The sequence below is a fragment of the Peromyscus californicus genome, unplaced genomic scaffold (genome assembly GCF_007827085.1).
Source record: "Peromyscus californicus insignis strain IS unplaced genomic scaffold, ASM782708v3 Scaffold_12__1_contigs__length_115047231, whole genome shotgun sequence".
Taxonomy (NCBI): Eukaryota; Metazoa; Chordata; class Mammalia; order Rodentia; family Cricetidae; genus Peromyscus; species Peromyscus californicus.
The window spans coordinates 50409878-50427044 of record NW_026294413.1 but is presented as its reverse complement, the minus strand read 5'-3'; the positions used below and the strand labels follow the sequence as shown (position 1 = coordinate 50427044).

The 17167-nt window shown below is 40.9% G+C and overlaps 1 protein-coding gene across 1 annotated transcript in view; it reads left to right on the top strand.

The window, feature by feature from the left end:
- The window catches only part of Sucla2 (succinate-CoA ligase ADP-forming subunit beta), a 48731-nt gene that overhangs the window by 15543 nt on the left and 16021 nt on the right, over nucleotides 1-17167 (top strand). The window contains exons 3-6 of the mRNA XM_052732759.1: nucleotides 1719-1818; nucleotides 1948-2110; nucleotides 13029-13157; nucleotides 15686-15824. Coding sequence (XP_052588719.1) covers nucleotides 1719-1818; nucleotides 1948-2110; nucleotides 13029-13157; nucleotides 15686-15824 — 531 coding nt within the window. The remainder of the gene's footprint in view (nucleotides 1-1718; nucleotides 1819-1947; nucleotides 2111-13028; nucleotides 13158-15685; nucleotides 15825-17167) is intronic.

Sequence of the window (17167 nt, the reverse complement as noted above, 5' to 3'; positions counted from 1 at the left end):
AAGGCATTGGATCATTTGGAATTGGAGTTACAGATGGTTATGAGTCACCATGAGGGTGCTGGGAGCTAAGCCTGGTTCTGCTGGAAGAGCAACAAGTGATCTTAACTATGATCCATCTCTCCAGTCATGGGAAGTGTTAAGAAAACATTTTAGTCTTAGTATTGTGCTTTTAATACCTTCCAAAGCATTAGTCTGAAAATTGCTAAACTACTTTTAGTACACTATTTCAGAAATGATTTAATGTATGTCTAATCTTTCAAAGGCATAGATCTTTTTGTAAAAATTTGTTCATTTATTCTTTCATATTTACATCCCTAACTACCGTTTCCCCTCCCTCCTTTTCTCCTAGGCCCTCCCTCCACCTCCCCTTTCCTCCAGATCCACTCCTCCTCCATTTCCCTTTAGAAAAGGGCATTCCTCTAGATAGCTGCCAAACACGGCACAACAAAGTTACAATAAGACTAGGCACATGCCCTCATATCAAGACTGGATGAGGCAGTCCAGTAGGAGGAAAAGGGTCCCACGAGTAGGCAACAGAGTCAGAGACAGCCCTGCTCCCACTGTTGGGAGTCCCACAAGAACACCAAGCTATGGAACCATAAGCTATGTGCAGAGGACCTAGGTTAGACCCATAAAGGCTCCCTGAGTATTGCTTCAGTCTCTGTGAGTCCCTATGAACCCTGGTTAGGGGATTCTATGAGCTATGTTATTAGGTTGTCCTCGACCCCTCTGGCTCCTCTTCCATGGGATTCTCTAAGCTCAGCCTAATGTTTGGCTGTGGGTCTCTGCATCTGCTTCTATTAGTTGCTGGATGAAACTTCTCTGATTGATGATGATTATAATAGGCTCTGGTCTAAGAGTATAGCAGAATCATTTCATTTTTTTTTTTGCCGGTCATGTTTGGTGTTATCCTAGGTCTCTGGGATATCCAGCCTCTGGTTCCTGGCCCTCCAGGCAGTGTCAGGCATGGACTCCCTTTTGTTGCATGGGTCTCAAGTTGGACCAGTCATTGGTTGGATATTCCCACAAGTTCTAGGCTACCTGTACCTCAGCACATCTTGTAGGTAGGACAGATTGTAGGCTGAAGGTTTTGTGGCTGGGTTAGTGTTCCAGTCCCTCCACTGGAAGCCTTGTATAGTTACAGATGATGGCCAGTTGAGGCTCCATATACCCCATTACTAGGAGCCTTTGCTAGGGTCACCCTCATAAGTTCCAGGGAGTTTCAATCCAACTAGGTTTCTACCTCACCCCCAAAATGCTTCTCAAGTCCAGTTTTCTCTCCTAGTACTCTCTCCCTGCATCCTTCCACCCCTATTTGATTCCTCCTGTTTCTATCCCCACTTGTTCCAAGTGCACCCATGAAGTCTGTTTCCCCTTTCTAGGGAGACCCATGCATCCCCCCCCCCCCCCCAGCCTCCTTGTTACTTAGCCTCTCTGGATCTGTGGATTGCAGCATGATTATCTTTACTTTACAGCTAATATCCACTTATAAGTGAGTATATGTCATGTTTGTCTAATCTTTTAAAAGCATAGATCTTTTAGATGGTGAATGTTCTACTTTTCAAATCTAGAAAATCTTTATACATGGAATACCTCAGTCTTAGACATTATAGATTAATGGGACTTCATTTAATAACACTATTTAATAATGAGTGTTAAATACTCTCTTGTGTGTGACTCCCTGTTTCCTGTCTGTGTAATAAGTATTTTTCTTCTAGGATCAAAGGATGTTGTGATAAAGGCTCAGGTTTTAGCTGGTGGCAGAGGAAAAGGAACGTTTTCAAGTGGCCTCAAAGGAGGAGTGAAGATAGTTTTCTCGTAAGTCATAGTTTTTAAAAGAAAAATCTTATTTAAATTATCAGATTGTTGAAAACACTGAGATTACCTGTGATATAGATTTTTCTCAATTGGAGAACAGAAGAATTTGAATTCTTTTTCTTATTATAGTCCAGAAGAAGCAAAAGCTGTTTCCTCACAGATGATTGGGAAAAAATTGATTACCAAGCAAACGGGAGCAAAGGGCAGAATATGCAATCAAGTTTTGGTCTGTGAGCGGAGATATCCCAGGAGAGAATACTACTTTGCAATAACAATGGAGAGGTCATTTCAAGTGAGTACTTGTAGACAAGACACATGAGGATTTATTTGTGACATTCAATTTCAGAAGTTGAACATTCCATGTATATGTATATATATATATATATATATATATATATATATATATATATATATATATATATATATGAATAAGAAGTATTATCCATAACTCACACAGAGAATTTGTCATTTCTGAAAAACAATATGGCAAAATTTATATAATTTTTAAAAAGCTATAGGAAAAATCCCACTGTAATACATTGGGTATTCAAGTTGTTAATTCACTAGAAATAGCTCAAATCTCTGGAGATATTTGGGTTAACAGACTGAGAAAACTAGTTTCTTGTATAGCAAAATAGTCTTACCAAAGATGAAAGTCAGAATAAATAAAAATGTGTATCTTTTGTCATCTTTTTCTTTTTTCACTTCTAGGTATATTTTATTTTATTCTTTGTTATGTTTTTTGTTTCACCAGTTTATTTGGAGTGAGTTGAAGGTGACATTAAATAGTGAGTGATAAAGGCGCATTAGTACTGCTTTCCTCTATGGAACCTAAAGTTCAAGCATTGAACATAAGCATCAGCTTCAGTTAAACCCTTTCACAGACAAGATGCATGGAGGATATCCTGTGGGTGTCCAGCTCTGACCTGTCGAAGGGTTCTTGTGGGGAGAAGAGAGGAGTGAGGAAGTATTAGATAGAAAGATGGAAGGAGACATTAAGAAAGACAGAGACACAAGATAGCTTCAGGGGGGTCCTGGGTCAATACCCAGCCACCTTGAGGTTTATTCCAAAGGGCTTTTTATACAGTGCCAAGGGGCGAGGCAAAAGACCTCCTTTTTTTAAGATCAAAGCACAATGTACAGCCAAGTATAGAATCTTTAAAACACCTGGTAACCATGTCTGTGGCCAAACCATTCCAATATGCAGCCCTGCTGGGTAAAACAAGCTCAGATTCTGTGACCGTGAGTAAGATCTTACTAGGGAGCCCTTATGTGCTCCAACAAAGTCCCCCTTCTTAATAATATAAAGATCTCAAGTGAGGATGCAGAGGTTAACTCTATGCAGCTCTGAATCAGCTTTCCACTAAGAGCTTTCAAGTAGCTGGAATAACCATAGCAATACATCTGCTCCTTATGGCTGCTGTACCTCCTAGTAAAGGGGTAGAGAATGATAAAGGTAGAATGGCCTTTTTGAATGGGTCTAAAATAACTACAGAAGTTTCAGCTGCACCAAGCCCTTTTTTAAATCAATAAATTCCTGATGCAACTGCATCAGATCTAAGGACTCAGTATCACCATACTATGGTTTATTAACATTAGCAGGTTAACATCATAATTCTAGTATGAATTACTATACACAATTACAGTTCTCACAAACTTACATCCAAAAGTAAAAGCAAACTCTTAATAGAATTAATTATACTTTCTAAACTTTAGCAAACATCCAAAAACAGTTTTTTTTTGTTTTGTTTTTTGTTTTTGTTTTGAGACAGGGTTTTTCGAGACAGGTTTTCTCTCTGTGGAGTTTTGGTAACTGTCCTGGATCTCGCTCTGTAGACCAGGCTGGCCTCGAACTCACAGAGATCTACCTGGCTCTGCCTCCCAAGTGCTGGGATTCAAGGTGTGTGTCACCACTGCCCAGCCCCAAAGCAGTTTCTTAATAGAACTTTATGCATTTCTTGCTAACAGAACATAGGGTACATTAATGCAGGCTAACATTATCCATACAAAGAACTCCAACTCATCAGTACATTTTTTTTTTTTTTTTAAATTAAATAGACTGAGGAATATAACAACTCCTCTTTACTTTATATTTTTTGAAGCTGCATCTTGAGCCTGGGTAGAAAAAACAAACTTCTCTATTTCTACACCAAACAGTTCCATCCAATCCTACACAGCAGTTCCATTTCTATACAAAACAGTTTGTGAGTCACCGTAGTTGATAGAGTATATATGTGTAGATGAGATCAAAATTGTCCCATTGCAATTGAACCGCTCTTGTCCTTCTGTAGCTTAAGTTTTCCTGCCTGGCCCACAGTCAGGACAAATCTCTGTCACCCGCCAGTCCCACAGCTGCTCAGACCCAACCAAGTAAACACAGAGACTTATATTGCTTACAAACTGTATCGCCGTGGCAGGCTTCTTGCTAACTGTTCTTATAGCTTAAATTAATCTATTTCCACAAATCTATACCCTGCCACGCGGCTCGTGGCTTACCGGAGTCTTCACATGCTGTTTGTCATGGCGGCGGCTGGCAGTGTTGTTAGAGTTTTCCTGCCTGGCCCACAGTCAGGACAAATCTCTCTCACCCGCCAGTCCCACGCCGCTCAAACCCGATCAAGTAAACACAGACACTTATATTGGTTACAAACTGTATGGCCGTGGCAGGCTTCTTGTTAACTGTTCTTACAGCTTAAATTAATCTATTTCTATTAATCTATACCTTGCCACGTGGCTTGTGGCTTACCGGTACTTTACATCTTCCTTGTCCTGATGGCGGCTGGCAGTGTCTCTCCCACTCAGCCTTCCACTTCCCAGCTCTATTTTCCTCCTTGTCCCGCCTACACTTCCTGCCTGGCCACTGACCAATCAGTGATTTATTCATTGACCAATCAGCAACACATTTGACATACAGACCATCCCACAGCACCTCCCCTTTTCTTTTCTTAAAAAGGAAGGTTTTAACCTTTACACATCTCCAAAGTCAGCTTGGTATATTTGGGAATTTGGGCGTAGCTTTTCTTATTACTTCCTGCTGGAGGGGGGCGCTGTATCTTCTGGGGAAACAAAGAAAATTTTAGGATATATCGTCTGAGCCAGTTGCCTTGAAACGGTTCTGGATGTTGGATCATCTGTGCCATGGTGTCATCGGAGACCTTTTAGGTGGTCTTGGCTGGTCAAACCTGATGTGTCTTAATCTGGAACAAATCCATAGCCTGTGGCTTTCTGTGGAAACAAAAGCAGAATCTCCTTTCCAAAGCAACATATCCTTATATCCAAATTTTGAAGTCAAGGTACCTTTAAAATATACATTTTGGCATAACTCAACAGCTTTTGTAATCAAATGTTTTTCTTTAGTTACGAATATCAAAGAGAACATAATCCAGATTCTTTGTGTGGTAGCCATCTTTACGTGGCTTATTTTTTTATATTAGCTTGAGCCTATTGCTTTGAACTGTAGCCTTCTAAGCCTGAAACGGCGCTGGTGCTGTGGCTGCTGGCTCCGCCCACTTTAGCTTCCCAACATGGCGACGGCGGTATGCTTACCGCCAGTTCTGGGAGCCATCGTGGGTCTATGCTTTTATCCAAGCAGCATGTAGCCCAGAAACCTCTTTTTTTTTTTTTTTTTTTTTGTACTAGCAAAGGCTAAATCCACCACACAGTTTAATGTGCCACTTGCAGAGGCCTCATTCCCGCCATATGGTGGCAGGTCGAGCACGCACACTAGGAACCCGCCAGTAGCTCAAACCGCAGGCTGCCGCTAGCTTAAAAGAGACAACTAGGAGCTGTTTTTAGCTCCGTTTTAGAATCTTTTTTCTCAGGTTTTAGGTGGAAACTCTTGCCACCACGTTGGGCGCCATTTGTTGTTAGAGTTTTCCTGCCTGGCCCACAGTCAGGACAAATCTCTCTCACCCGCCAGTCCCACGCCGCTCAAACCCGATCAAGTAAACACAGACACTTATATTGGTTACAAACTGTATGGCCGTGGCAGGCTTCTTGTTAACTGTTCTTACAGCTTAAATTAATCTATTTCTATTAATCTATACCTTGCCACGTGGCTTGTGGCTTACCGGTACTTTACATCTTCCTTGTCCTGATGGCGGCTGGCAGTGTCTCTCCCACTCAGCCTTCCACTTCCCAGCTCTATTTTCCTCCTTGTCCCGCCTACACTTCCTGCCTGGCCACTGACCAATCAGTGATTTATTCATTGACCAATCAGCAACACATTTGACATACAGACCATCCCACAGCAGGCAGTGTCTCTTTCTGCCTTCCTGTTCTTTCTTTTCTCCTCTCTGTTAGTCCCACCTATACTTCCTGCCTGGCCACTGGCCAATCAGTGATTTATTGACCAATTAGCAACACATTTGCCATACAGAACATCCCACAGCATCCTTCCCATTTCCTAATTCTGAAAAGTTCAAACAATCAATTCTGATACCAATCTTAATGTTCTACTGAAAGCTCGAGATCAGGGCCTGGCTCACCAGCTGTCTTGAGGTCTTTGTAAAGCTGTCCAAGTCATAATGAATCTGAAACAGAAAGCTCCAAATATGAAGAATCTCACAACCAAAAATTTGTTGCAATTCTCTTGCATGCAACAACTCAGTTCAAACAAGAGTCTCTGCCAGCAAACAGAAGCTGCTAGCTCTGTCCCTTTTCGGCATTTACAGTCCTGATCTGTCTGCACCTCCCGCCTCTGACCTGCCAGCCCTGAGACCCTGGTGTCCTGAGACCCTGGTGTTCGAGCCCCTGCCTCATGCTGCATGGCTCTGCCTTACCCTGCCATTGGGAACTCTGGCTGGCCTGGGTTCCAGTGCATCTCCGCTGCCATGCAGCTTGGAGTGTGGCTCTGTCTCACTCAGCAGTTCCATCACTACTGCTGCTGCTGCTGCTGCTACTGCTAGGGTCTCAGTCCTTGTGCTCAAAACCTCAGCTGCACTTTGTATGCCTGGGCATGTCTCCATAGGTACCTCGATGTCCCCAGAACACACATACACTCAGACTTGGAGGCACCTATTCCCTGGCCTGTCAGGTGCATGCCCCATGGGCATCTTTTTCTGGAGGCTTTGTTTCTCGCATAGTGGCCAAGGTGCCCTGCCCACTTTTACCCTCCAGCTGCCCTCAGCTCTTCCCAAGCTTTCCTGGGGCGTCCCTCATTCAGCTCTTCAAGATTGCGGAGCCACTTTCTAACAAACACCCTGGCTGATTGCACTCTCCTCACTGAGGCTCCACTATGGCAGAAAGCACACAGACACTCGCTGCTCCAGACCCTCACTGCTCATGCTGGCTCTCTTGGTGTCTGCTGCCGATGATGAGTTGATGACACAGGTGTCAGCTGCTGCTCCTGCTGCTGCTTTTTGAAGCTGGCATTCTCTGAAGCAGCTTCTCATTCTTGGACTGCTAAGTCTGCAGTGGCTGCTCAGTCCCAGACGCTGCTTTCTGCATCTCAGGTTCTGTGCTGCCTGAAACCTACTCTAAGTTAAACCTTCTTAGCCAAGTCTTCACCATATCCCTATACCTAAAGCCTATCTTTCTCAAACCTCACCAAAACTTTTATGACTTAACTTATATACAACTTTAGACCTAACTTGAGAGAGAGAGAGAGAGAGAGAGAGAGAGAGAGAGAGAGAGAGAGAGAGAGAGAGAGAGACTTGCTGCAGCCTAACTTCTACTATTACCCTGTGTAGCTAGAGTTTTTCCTGCCTTGCCCACAGTCAGGACAAATCTCTGTCACCCGCCAGTTCCACAGCCGCTCAGACCCAACCAAGTAAACACAGACACTTATATTGCTTACAAACTGTATGGCCATGGCAGACTTCTTGCTAACTGTTCTTACATCTTAAAGTAATCCATTTCTATAAATCTATACCTTGCCACTTGGTTCATGGCTTACCAGCATCTTCACATGCTGCTTGTCATGGCGGCAGCTGGCAGTGACTCCTTCCGCCTTCCTGTTCTCTCAGTTCTCCTCTCTGTTAGTCCCGCCTACACTTCCTGCCTGGCTACTGGCCAATCAGTGTTTTATTTATTGACCAATCAGAGCCACACATTTGACATACAGACCATCCCACAACCTGTTCTTTATTTACAGTTTTACTCCTGAAGAAAAGAATATCACCGTATCCCAATTAATTATTGAGCACACCTAGTTAACCTGTAGTGTTCCTTCTCTTTTATCCTCTATACCCAAACTCCATGTTCAGGCGCCATATGTGGGAGTCTAGCTCCGACCTGTCAAAGGGTTCTTAGGGGGAGGAAAGAGGAATGAGGAAGTATTAAAAAGATTGAAGGAGACGATTAGAAAGACAGACAGAGGATAGCTTCGGGAGAGTCTTGGGTCAGTACCCAGCCTTCTCAAGGTTTATTCCAAAGGACTTTTTATACAATGCCAAGGGGAGTGGCAAAAGACCCCCCCCCCCAGATCAAAGCACAATGTACCGCCAAGTGTAGACCCTTCAAAACACCTGGTAACCATGCGTGTGGCCAAATAATCCCATTATGCAGCCCTGCTGGGTAAAGCAAGCTCAAATTCCCTGACCTTGAGTAAGGTCTTACTAGGGAGCCCCTGTGGGCCCCCAGGATATCCTATACTGTAACTGACCTTTTGAGCTCAGTTGGTTTTTATATACTCCCGAAAACAATAATAGATCCAGCCTTAATTGTTTTCTCCCAGGGTCCGTGGAAGAGTAACAACCAGCTGAGGGTTCTAATCTGAGGGATATTCAAATGAATCTAAGCACATTGAGTTCTTTACTCCATTCACTTTCTTCTTCTAAGTCAATTCTATCTACACAGTTTCTTTTTTTCTCATTCTTAGCTCTCTCAGTACCTTCTGCTCTTTTCTATTCTCTTATCATTCTACCTAGTTCTTTCTATCTCCGTCCTCATCTTTGTTCTAAACCAATTCCCCTAGTGCTGTGAGAGAACCAGTATATATACACATGCAGTAATTCTTTGGCAAAGCAATTCGAGGCTTGAAGTTTTCAGGGTGGCAGAGAGAGGTGATAAGGATCCACACATAAAGCAATAATCGTCAACTTCCAATTACAACCCAAAAGGGGAGTGACTAAAAGGGAGTTCTCTAGTAGGGTCAACTAATGGCTAAGATCAATTAGGGAATTCTAAATTCTTGTGTAAATAAACCGGGATGAAGGTAAAGAGTTGAGGATCTTACTGTTAGTGGTTATTTTCTGTTACCTGTAAGTGAGATGAGCAAATCTGTAAGTGAGATGAGCTAATGTTTATCTGCATTTGTCCTTGGATAAAAAGGTATCTTAGGTGAAATACTTTTGTCCGGAGAATGGCCCTGGCCAGATGTATGTAAAATAAACACAGCTGGGGAAAGTTATCTAATTATCCCAAATGTATAGAGAAAGTTATGCCCCAGCTTGAGATACAATCATGAGATTACATGTCCACATAACATGGAAATGCACAGTAAATGGGGAGAATCATAGCTGTTATTGCACAAGGGTTTACAAGAAGAAACAGCCAATTCATTCAAAAGGCAGTAATTCCATAACGCCTTGCATGGTGCTTTCCTCTAGCAGAACCCTTAGTTCTGATAGGTTGACCTTCTGAACTCTAGTTGTCACTTGCTGTATACTCCTATGGTCTTTTGCTATCAGCTGCTCTCAATGATATTCTACTTGGTATGTTAACTAGTAATGTTTGGTTAAAACAAGTGTCTAAAAATTTTAAATTTTTATAAGGTATTTCTTGAGGTATAACACTAGGTGGTAGTAAAAACTCACTCAATGTAATTTTAAAAAGCATTCTTTCATTCTTCAGTGAGAGCTGTAGAGATATCTCTGTGTGGTATAATTTAACTTTGTAAGTTATCACATAGATTTGCAGGAGGTGTGTTTTATGCATTTACTTGCTTTCTTTATACATTCTTTTCCTACTTAGTATACATCAGTAACTATTGTGTTAGTAAATGTCTGAACAAACTAATAGAGACTTTATTTTTTTTTATTATGTTTGTTAGCTAGTGAGTATGTGTGTGTGCATGTGTACAAGCATGCATAGGTACATGGGACATGTGTGCCATGGGGCTGTATGGAGATCAGCAAGCTCCCAGGACCCACTTGTCTCCACCTGCAGTGGGTTATGGGATACTGTGTTGTGCCCAAAGCCCATTTTGAAGCTCATGCTAGCCTTAGACTTGCATGGATCCTTGTGCTTTCTGGAGTATGACCAGCTTTGGGAAAATCCTATGGATAGGTCTTGGTTGAGCAAACAAATCAGGCAGCAACTGGGAACACAGCTCAGTGCATGAATAGCATGAATAGGCACTAGGTTTTAAAACCAACTATATCAAAAGTCAGTTAGCAATTAAAGCTAGGAAGCAAAGAATAGTTTTTGATTGAATTAAAATTATATACACATCTAGGTATGGTGGTGCGTGCTTATATTCCCAACACTGAGAGGAAACTGAGGTAGGAACCAGGAGACTCTTGAGTTTGAGACTACTTGGGCTTCCTAGGGAGTTCAGGCCAGCCAGGGCTCCTTTTGTCTTTTATACTTTAGTTGGGGGTTCCTCTGGTCTTTGGTACCAAAACATCAGAATACTTGGGCAGGTATATCTGTGAGTTGGTGTACCAGAGGGACAGACATCAAGTTACCCATTCTAACACGTTTTTAAATGAGAGTTACTGACATTGCCTACTGCCTTTTGGTATTGACTTTGTCCTGAGAAAATCAAATTCATCAAATGACCTTTGCTATTTTACTTTCCTAGTAAAACTTGATACCATCTGCTGAATAAGTGGTTCACCTGACTGTCAGATTTTGGCTTTGCCTGAAATAGATGTGTACTAAAACAATTCCATTTTCTTAAATAGATTTTTATTATAGTGAGTGACTACTATATACTTCAAATTCAAACTTAAGGTAAGGATTCGTGAAAGACAAAAAGGACAAAGAAAGGTTATGAAAGTGAAAATAACATTATTAGTATAAATATATTTGAACTTACAATTATTTCCTAGAAACTAAATTGTTTTGAAATATTATAACATTTAAAACTAAAAGTCATTCTGAAGTGATTTTTTCAAATGCATATAGAAAATGAACAGATTTTTATTTGCTTGGGAAGGATGTCATAAAATTAGTATGAATAAAGGCTTTTCACCTTCTTTTATGTATTATTCCATATGTATCTATTTTTAAATTGGAAGACAATTCTAATTCCTTTTTCTTTTTATATTTTTATTTTATTTTGTGTGTGTATGTGTTTGTGTGTATGTGCAAATGACTGCCCACACTCACTGGTGTCTTAGTATATGGGTTAAAGTCAATACAATTTAAAGGATTCAGTTCTTTCCTTCTCCCTCTCCTTTGTAGAACCAGGGGTACTGAACAAAGATCCTTGGGTTTGGGGGTAATATCATCGCCTGCTGAGCTATCATGCTGGTCCCCTCCCTCTCTCCCTTCCTCCTCCCCCGCCCCAGCCCCCTCCCCCCCAGACAGGGTTTCTCTGTATAACAGCCCTGGCTGTCCTGGAACTCATTCTGTAGCCCAGGTTGACCTTAAACTCTGAGATTTCCCTGCTTCTGCCTTCCAAGTGCTCGGATTAAAGGTGTGCACCACCACTGCCCGTCCCACCTTCTATCTTTCCTTTCCTTTCCCTCCCTCCTCCCTTTCTCTCTCTTTCTGCTGTTTTTGTTATTTGAATCTTAGTCTATTTGAGAGTTTATTAATGTTGATCTTTTTAGCTTTCTAATTCTTAGTTTTGTTAATAGTTTTTAAAGTGTTTTAAAATCGCTGTCATACTATCACCAAATGGCCATCATATGTTCTAGAATGTTACCATTGGTTAAGTTTTATGATGGCCGCTTAAATCAGCCCTCTTCTGAGGCACTCTGACTACTGCCCATCCCTTGTCAGCTGGAAGCAGTTAAGAACAGTGTATCAGTTAGCGTTTCGGTTGCTGTGAAGAGACACCATGACCATGGCAACTCTTATAAAGGAAAACATTTAATTGTGGTGGCTTGCTTACAGTTCAGAGGTTTGGTCCATTTTCATCATGACAGGAAGCAAAGCAACATGCAGGCAGACGTGCTAGAGAAGGAGCTGAGAGTTCTTACATCTTACAACAGAAAGTGGTCTGTCTCACTGGGCGTGGCTTGAGCATATATGAGACCTCTATAGTGACACACTTCCTCCAGAAAGACCACACTTACTCCAGCAAGGCCACATCTCTTAGTAGTACCACTCCCTTTGGGGGCCTTTTTCTCTGAAACCACCATAAGCAGTATACACCTCAAAACTCCTAACAGCAGTCTGGGTGGTGGTGGCCCACACCTGTAATCACAGCACTCGGGAGGCAGAGGCAGGCAGATCTCTTGAGTTCTAGGCCAGCCTGGTCTACAAAGCGAGTTCCAGGACAGACTCCAAAGCTATACACAGAGAAACTCTGTCTTAAACAAACAAACAAAAACAACAACAACAACAACAACAACAACAAGCAAAACAAAACAAAAAAAACAGTCGAACAAACAAAAAAACCCTAACAGCATTTAAGGTGACCTCTGAGAGTGAGGAATGAGGTGCTAGGAGTTAGACAGATTCCCTGATAGACAGGTAATGAAGATGGTTAATTTCCAGGATAGCTGCTGCTTCATTCTTCTGCGCAGAGACAAGCCTGGCAGCTTCAAAAGGCCTTGTGGGCTTTTCCCCTGACAGTGAGGCTCCTGCTGATTTAATCATTTGTACTTAGGCCCTATTTTCTTAGTTGTTCATGGCGGTAGCCAGGGCTGTTCTTGCAAGGTGATTTCTTTTCTTTTCATTTGCTTGTAGGAAGACTAGGAGCTCAGAAAGCCTGCAAAATTTTCCTTAGAGACTTTCTTCTTTTCACTTAAGCAATACTTCAGTGTCTCTTGAGATTTATGTGAAAAATGCATAAGTTAGATTTCATGTATTTGATTATGTTTACTTTTTGGTGTAAGAGTGTGTGTGTGTGTGTTTATTTTATCTTTTTCTCTTGCAGGTAAGGTATCATTTTTGTTTTCTTTTTCTGTTTCTTTTCCATTTTTCAGTTAAGCATTTATAGTGGTTAATTGTTGGAGATATGTTATTTTGTCAAAGAAAGTTTAAATATGATGTGGAATCAGTAGATACCCAAATCAGACAGTGCACTGATGAGTTTTAAAATTGTATTGAGTCTAAAGTAAAATTTGATTTGTCTTCTTCATTCCTTGTAGGGTCCTGTATTGGTAGGAAGTTCACAAGGTGGTGTTAACATTGAAGATGTTGCTGCCGAGAATCCTGACGCCATCGTTAAAGTACCTATTGATATAATAGAAGGCATCAAAAAGGAGCAAGCTGTGACAGTATGTTATGTTCTGAAACATCTTTAGTTTTTAATTAGATAATTATAATACTTAAGTAAAGATAGTTAACTTTGTAAAACACAAAAAACAATTAAAGCAGTTTAATTTCTTTTTTAAAATTGCAGTTTTTGAAAGTACCTACAGTACTTTTCTTTGTAGGCTCCATAAATATTTCTGTGTTTCTTTGAAAAATGGGGATTTTTTTTTTGCGCCTTTCCTGGAACTCACTCTGTAGCCCAGGCTGACCTTGAACTCACAGAGATCCGCCTGCCTCTGCCTCTGGAGTGCTGGGATTAAAGGCGTGCGCCACCACGGCCAGCTGGGGATGCTTTTAAATGGGCCACTGTGCCATTGCTGTATCTAGAAACATTAGCAGTAATTCTTAATGTTTTCACATATCTAGTCATTCCTAATTATCCTGTTACTGCTTCTTATAGAAGTTACCTGAGTCAAGATCTGTAAGAGGTCTTTCATTGTGACTCATTAACATGGCCCACAGTACCTTTTTTGTAATGTATAGGTCTCCTTTCCCTTACTTTTAAATTTCAGTTTATTTGTTGAAGAATCAGGGGTGATTATCCGTCATTGCTTTTCATAGTGTGAGTTTTCTTAAATGTTCCCTGTCCCCATTCTTTCCAGTAAATTATGTACGGTGATGGAGAGGCTGTCTTAAACATACACACACACACACACACACACACACACACACACACACAGAGTAACATTTGTTTATAGTTTCTCTGGTTTTCTGTACTGTCCTTCCCTCCCCCTCCACCTAGCCTTTATCTGTCTGCTCCTTCCCAACAAACAAAGTGCTGTGTCTGTAAGGATTGCTTGATGTTTTACTGATGTTGTTGAATTAGATTATTTGATTTGTGTATAAAAGTAAGTTAAATTGTTTGCTGTGGATAGAAACACAAGGTTTATCAGTTGCTGTGAGAAAACACTGCTAAAATAAACTTAGTTATTTAAGTATAGCAACAGCAGGCTTTGGCTGGCATAAGGCCCACAGGACAGGAGGCATTTCTCTAGTGAGACCAGTGGTTTAAACAGATTTATTAGGAGTTATATGAGAGTGATGGCTAGAGTGTGAAGTTTGGATGAGGAAGCAAGTATGTGATTTTTTTTTTTTTTTTTTTTTTTTTTTTTTTTTTTTTTTTTTTTTTTGGTTTTTCGAGACAGGGTTTCTCTGTGTAGCTTTGCGCCTTTCCTGGAACTCACTTGGTAGCCCAGGCTGGCCTCGAACTCACAGAGATCCGCCGGCCTCTGCCTCCCGAGTGCTGGGATTAAAGGCGTGCGCCACCACCGCCCGGCAAGTATGTGATTTTTAAGAGCTAAGATAAAGCATTTTGAACACAGCAAGAACGGTGCATTTCTCAGTGCTTGGCAATATAATGCATATTGGATTAATGAGAACCATTTTGTAATTCTCAAATATTTGTCTATACAAAACTAATGAAAATCTTTATAGTGAAATGGTGCTTTTGTAGTATTATTTTTAATTTTAAAAAGCTCTTCACCCAAATGACACTTTTTTTTTTTTGGTCAGCTACTTTATTTTTTGCTATTTGGCTCTTTACATGAATTGTATTCACCCTCAAAGGATTTAAGATTTTTCTGTTACTGAAAATCAAGAATGTGTTGCAGCTTTTGATAGTTGAAACAGAGGAAAGAATTCTCATGTATCACTTTTGAAATTTCTCATGGCACTTTGAAATGGATAATTTTTCCAGCTGAGAAAATAGCTCGGTGTAGAGCACTTGGCATGCATGTAGGAGGTCCTAGGTTCAGTACCTGCTAGCAACCTAGCAAAAGGGATGTATACTTGCTTCATCATAGAAGTAGTGAACTAGAACTGCTTGCTTGTGACTTTGATATTTGTTGTTTAAAATGCTCCTAGATGTCTCTGATTCAGATTTCTGCTCAGCTCTGTAACTCTTCTAGATGAGAGACTTAAATACCTGGATCTCTAGGACCTGCCAGAGTTGAGTTTTGAATGGATGAGATAGTGTCTTTAACTGTCTCTGACCTATTGGCCCAGCAGACACGCCTTCCATTCCCTTAAAAGGGAAGTAGGATGCTTTAATAACTTTGGTTAGTGTTTGGACATTATCGACCTACTGTTTAGATGTAGTTTACACATAAAAGTCTTTGTTTCTTCTCTGTATCGTTCTGATTTTTAGTATATGTGCTACTGAAGTGAGCACACACGTTTCTGTTTCAGTGTAGGTTGACTGTAAGCTTGGAGGCAGGGGGGAAGGTATGGAATGAACGCTGGGACTGGAGTCTAGGAGAATAGCCAGCACTCGACCTGAGTCATTTTTTGATTGGTAAAATGGGCACAGAACCTACCCTGTGAGGATTTTGAAGCAATAAGTTTTATTGTTTGAATCTTTATTGGCAGCTCTTCAGTGATTGTTAACTATAGCTTGTGTTTATCTTTTTAAATGATAAAGTTTTTATTTGCAATATTTTAATGCTGATTGGACATACACAACCTACTACTGAAAAAGGCAAATTACTTTCAGCTTGCACAGAAGATGGGATTTCCAGCTAATGTTGTGGATTCTGCAGCAGAAAACATGGTCAAGCTTTATGAACTTTTCCTGAAGTATGATGCGACTATGGTAGAAATAAACCCAATGGTAGAAGATGCCGATGGACAGGGTAACGTATCTCCTATCAGATGGTGCCGTGTGTCATCTGTTGTTCGTGATGCAGAACGAGCAGGCAGGACTTGTTCCTGTGTAGCAGCTTATGTTCTCATGAATTAAATGTGAGCAGATTGGAATGAAACCTACTAAAAAAAATTAGAGTTGCACTGCCTCATATGGTGACCACCAGTCAGTCACGGGTGTCTGGTTAAATTAATGAAAATGATAGCATTTGAAAATCCAGGTGAGTAGTCACATCGGTCACATCCCAGGGCATCATATCACATGGGACAGAAGTGGAGCATTTCTGCCTGGGCAAAAAGTCCTGAGGGCCAGCTCCTGGTTGGAGTAATGAGGGCTGTGGCAAGAGTTAGTTGTGATCTGGGAGAATTAGCCATCCAAGTTTGCATGCTTGGATCTTTTGTGTGAAAGAATATGCTCAGGCATGAAGTCATGCCAGTATTTGGAGCCACTAAAGTGTAGCTGATCTGTTGTGGGCTCTCTTTAGCATATGTGTAACTAGTACATCATTTCAACTGCTGTGCCCTACAAATAGAGAGTTTTTTTTTTTTTAATGTAAGTTTTTTTTTTTTTTTTTTTTCCCAGACATGGTTTCTCTGTGTAGTTTTGGTGCCTGTCCTGGATCTCACTCTGTAGACAGAGACCTACCTGGCTCTGCCTCTTGAGTGCTGGGATTAAAGGCGTGCACCACCACCATCTGGCTAAGTTGTTGTTTTATCCTACTCTCATTTCTTCTTGATATTTTGTATTAACTGCTTCCACTGCTGTAATTTTATTTGGTTTTGTTTACAAACTGTTTGGACAGTTAACTCCCCTTAAGTATTTGTAGTCTCATTTTCACTTTCATACCTACAGTTATTCCTGTTCTTTATTTAGTCATTTATATGGTAATGTAAAGAATGAATAAACTGTCTTATAATAGTAAATACAATTTGTAAAACAGAATATAATGAAACATTTTTTGAAGAGTGATGGATTAACCATGTAAAGCATCTGGTGTTACTGTTGTGATTATGTTATTTGAGAGAATAGTCAGTTAACACTGAAAACAAACCCATGGACTTGTTCCAGCTGAATTACAGCAGCTATGAGCTGCTGTTGTGGGAATGCCTTCGTGCTCTTAACTTAGTATGCTTGTTTTTAGGTTGTCTTCAGGTTTTCTTAGTGTACTTAAGTGTGTGTTTAGGACAGTGTGTGCTTATTAAAAATGGCAGTGCACGGGGAAGAAGTACTGCAGCCCAGGACTATCTGTATGTGCAGCGCCTACTGGGCCGTACTGCACTCTATTGGTGCCTTTCACCTCTTACCCTTAAAATATAGAAGTATCTTTTCTAG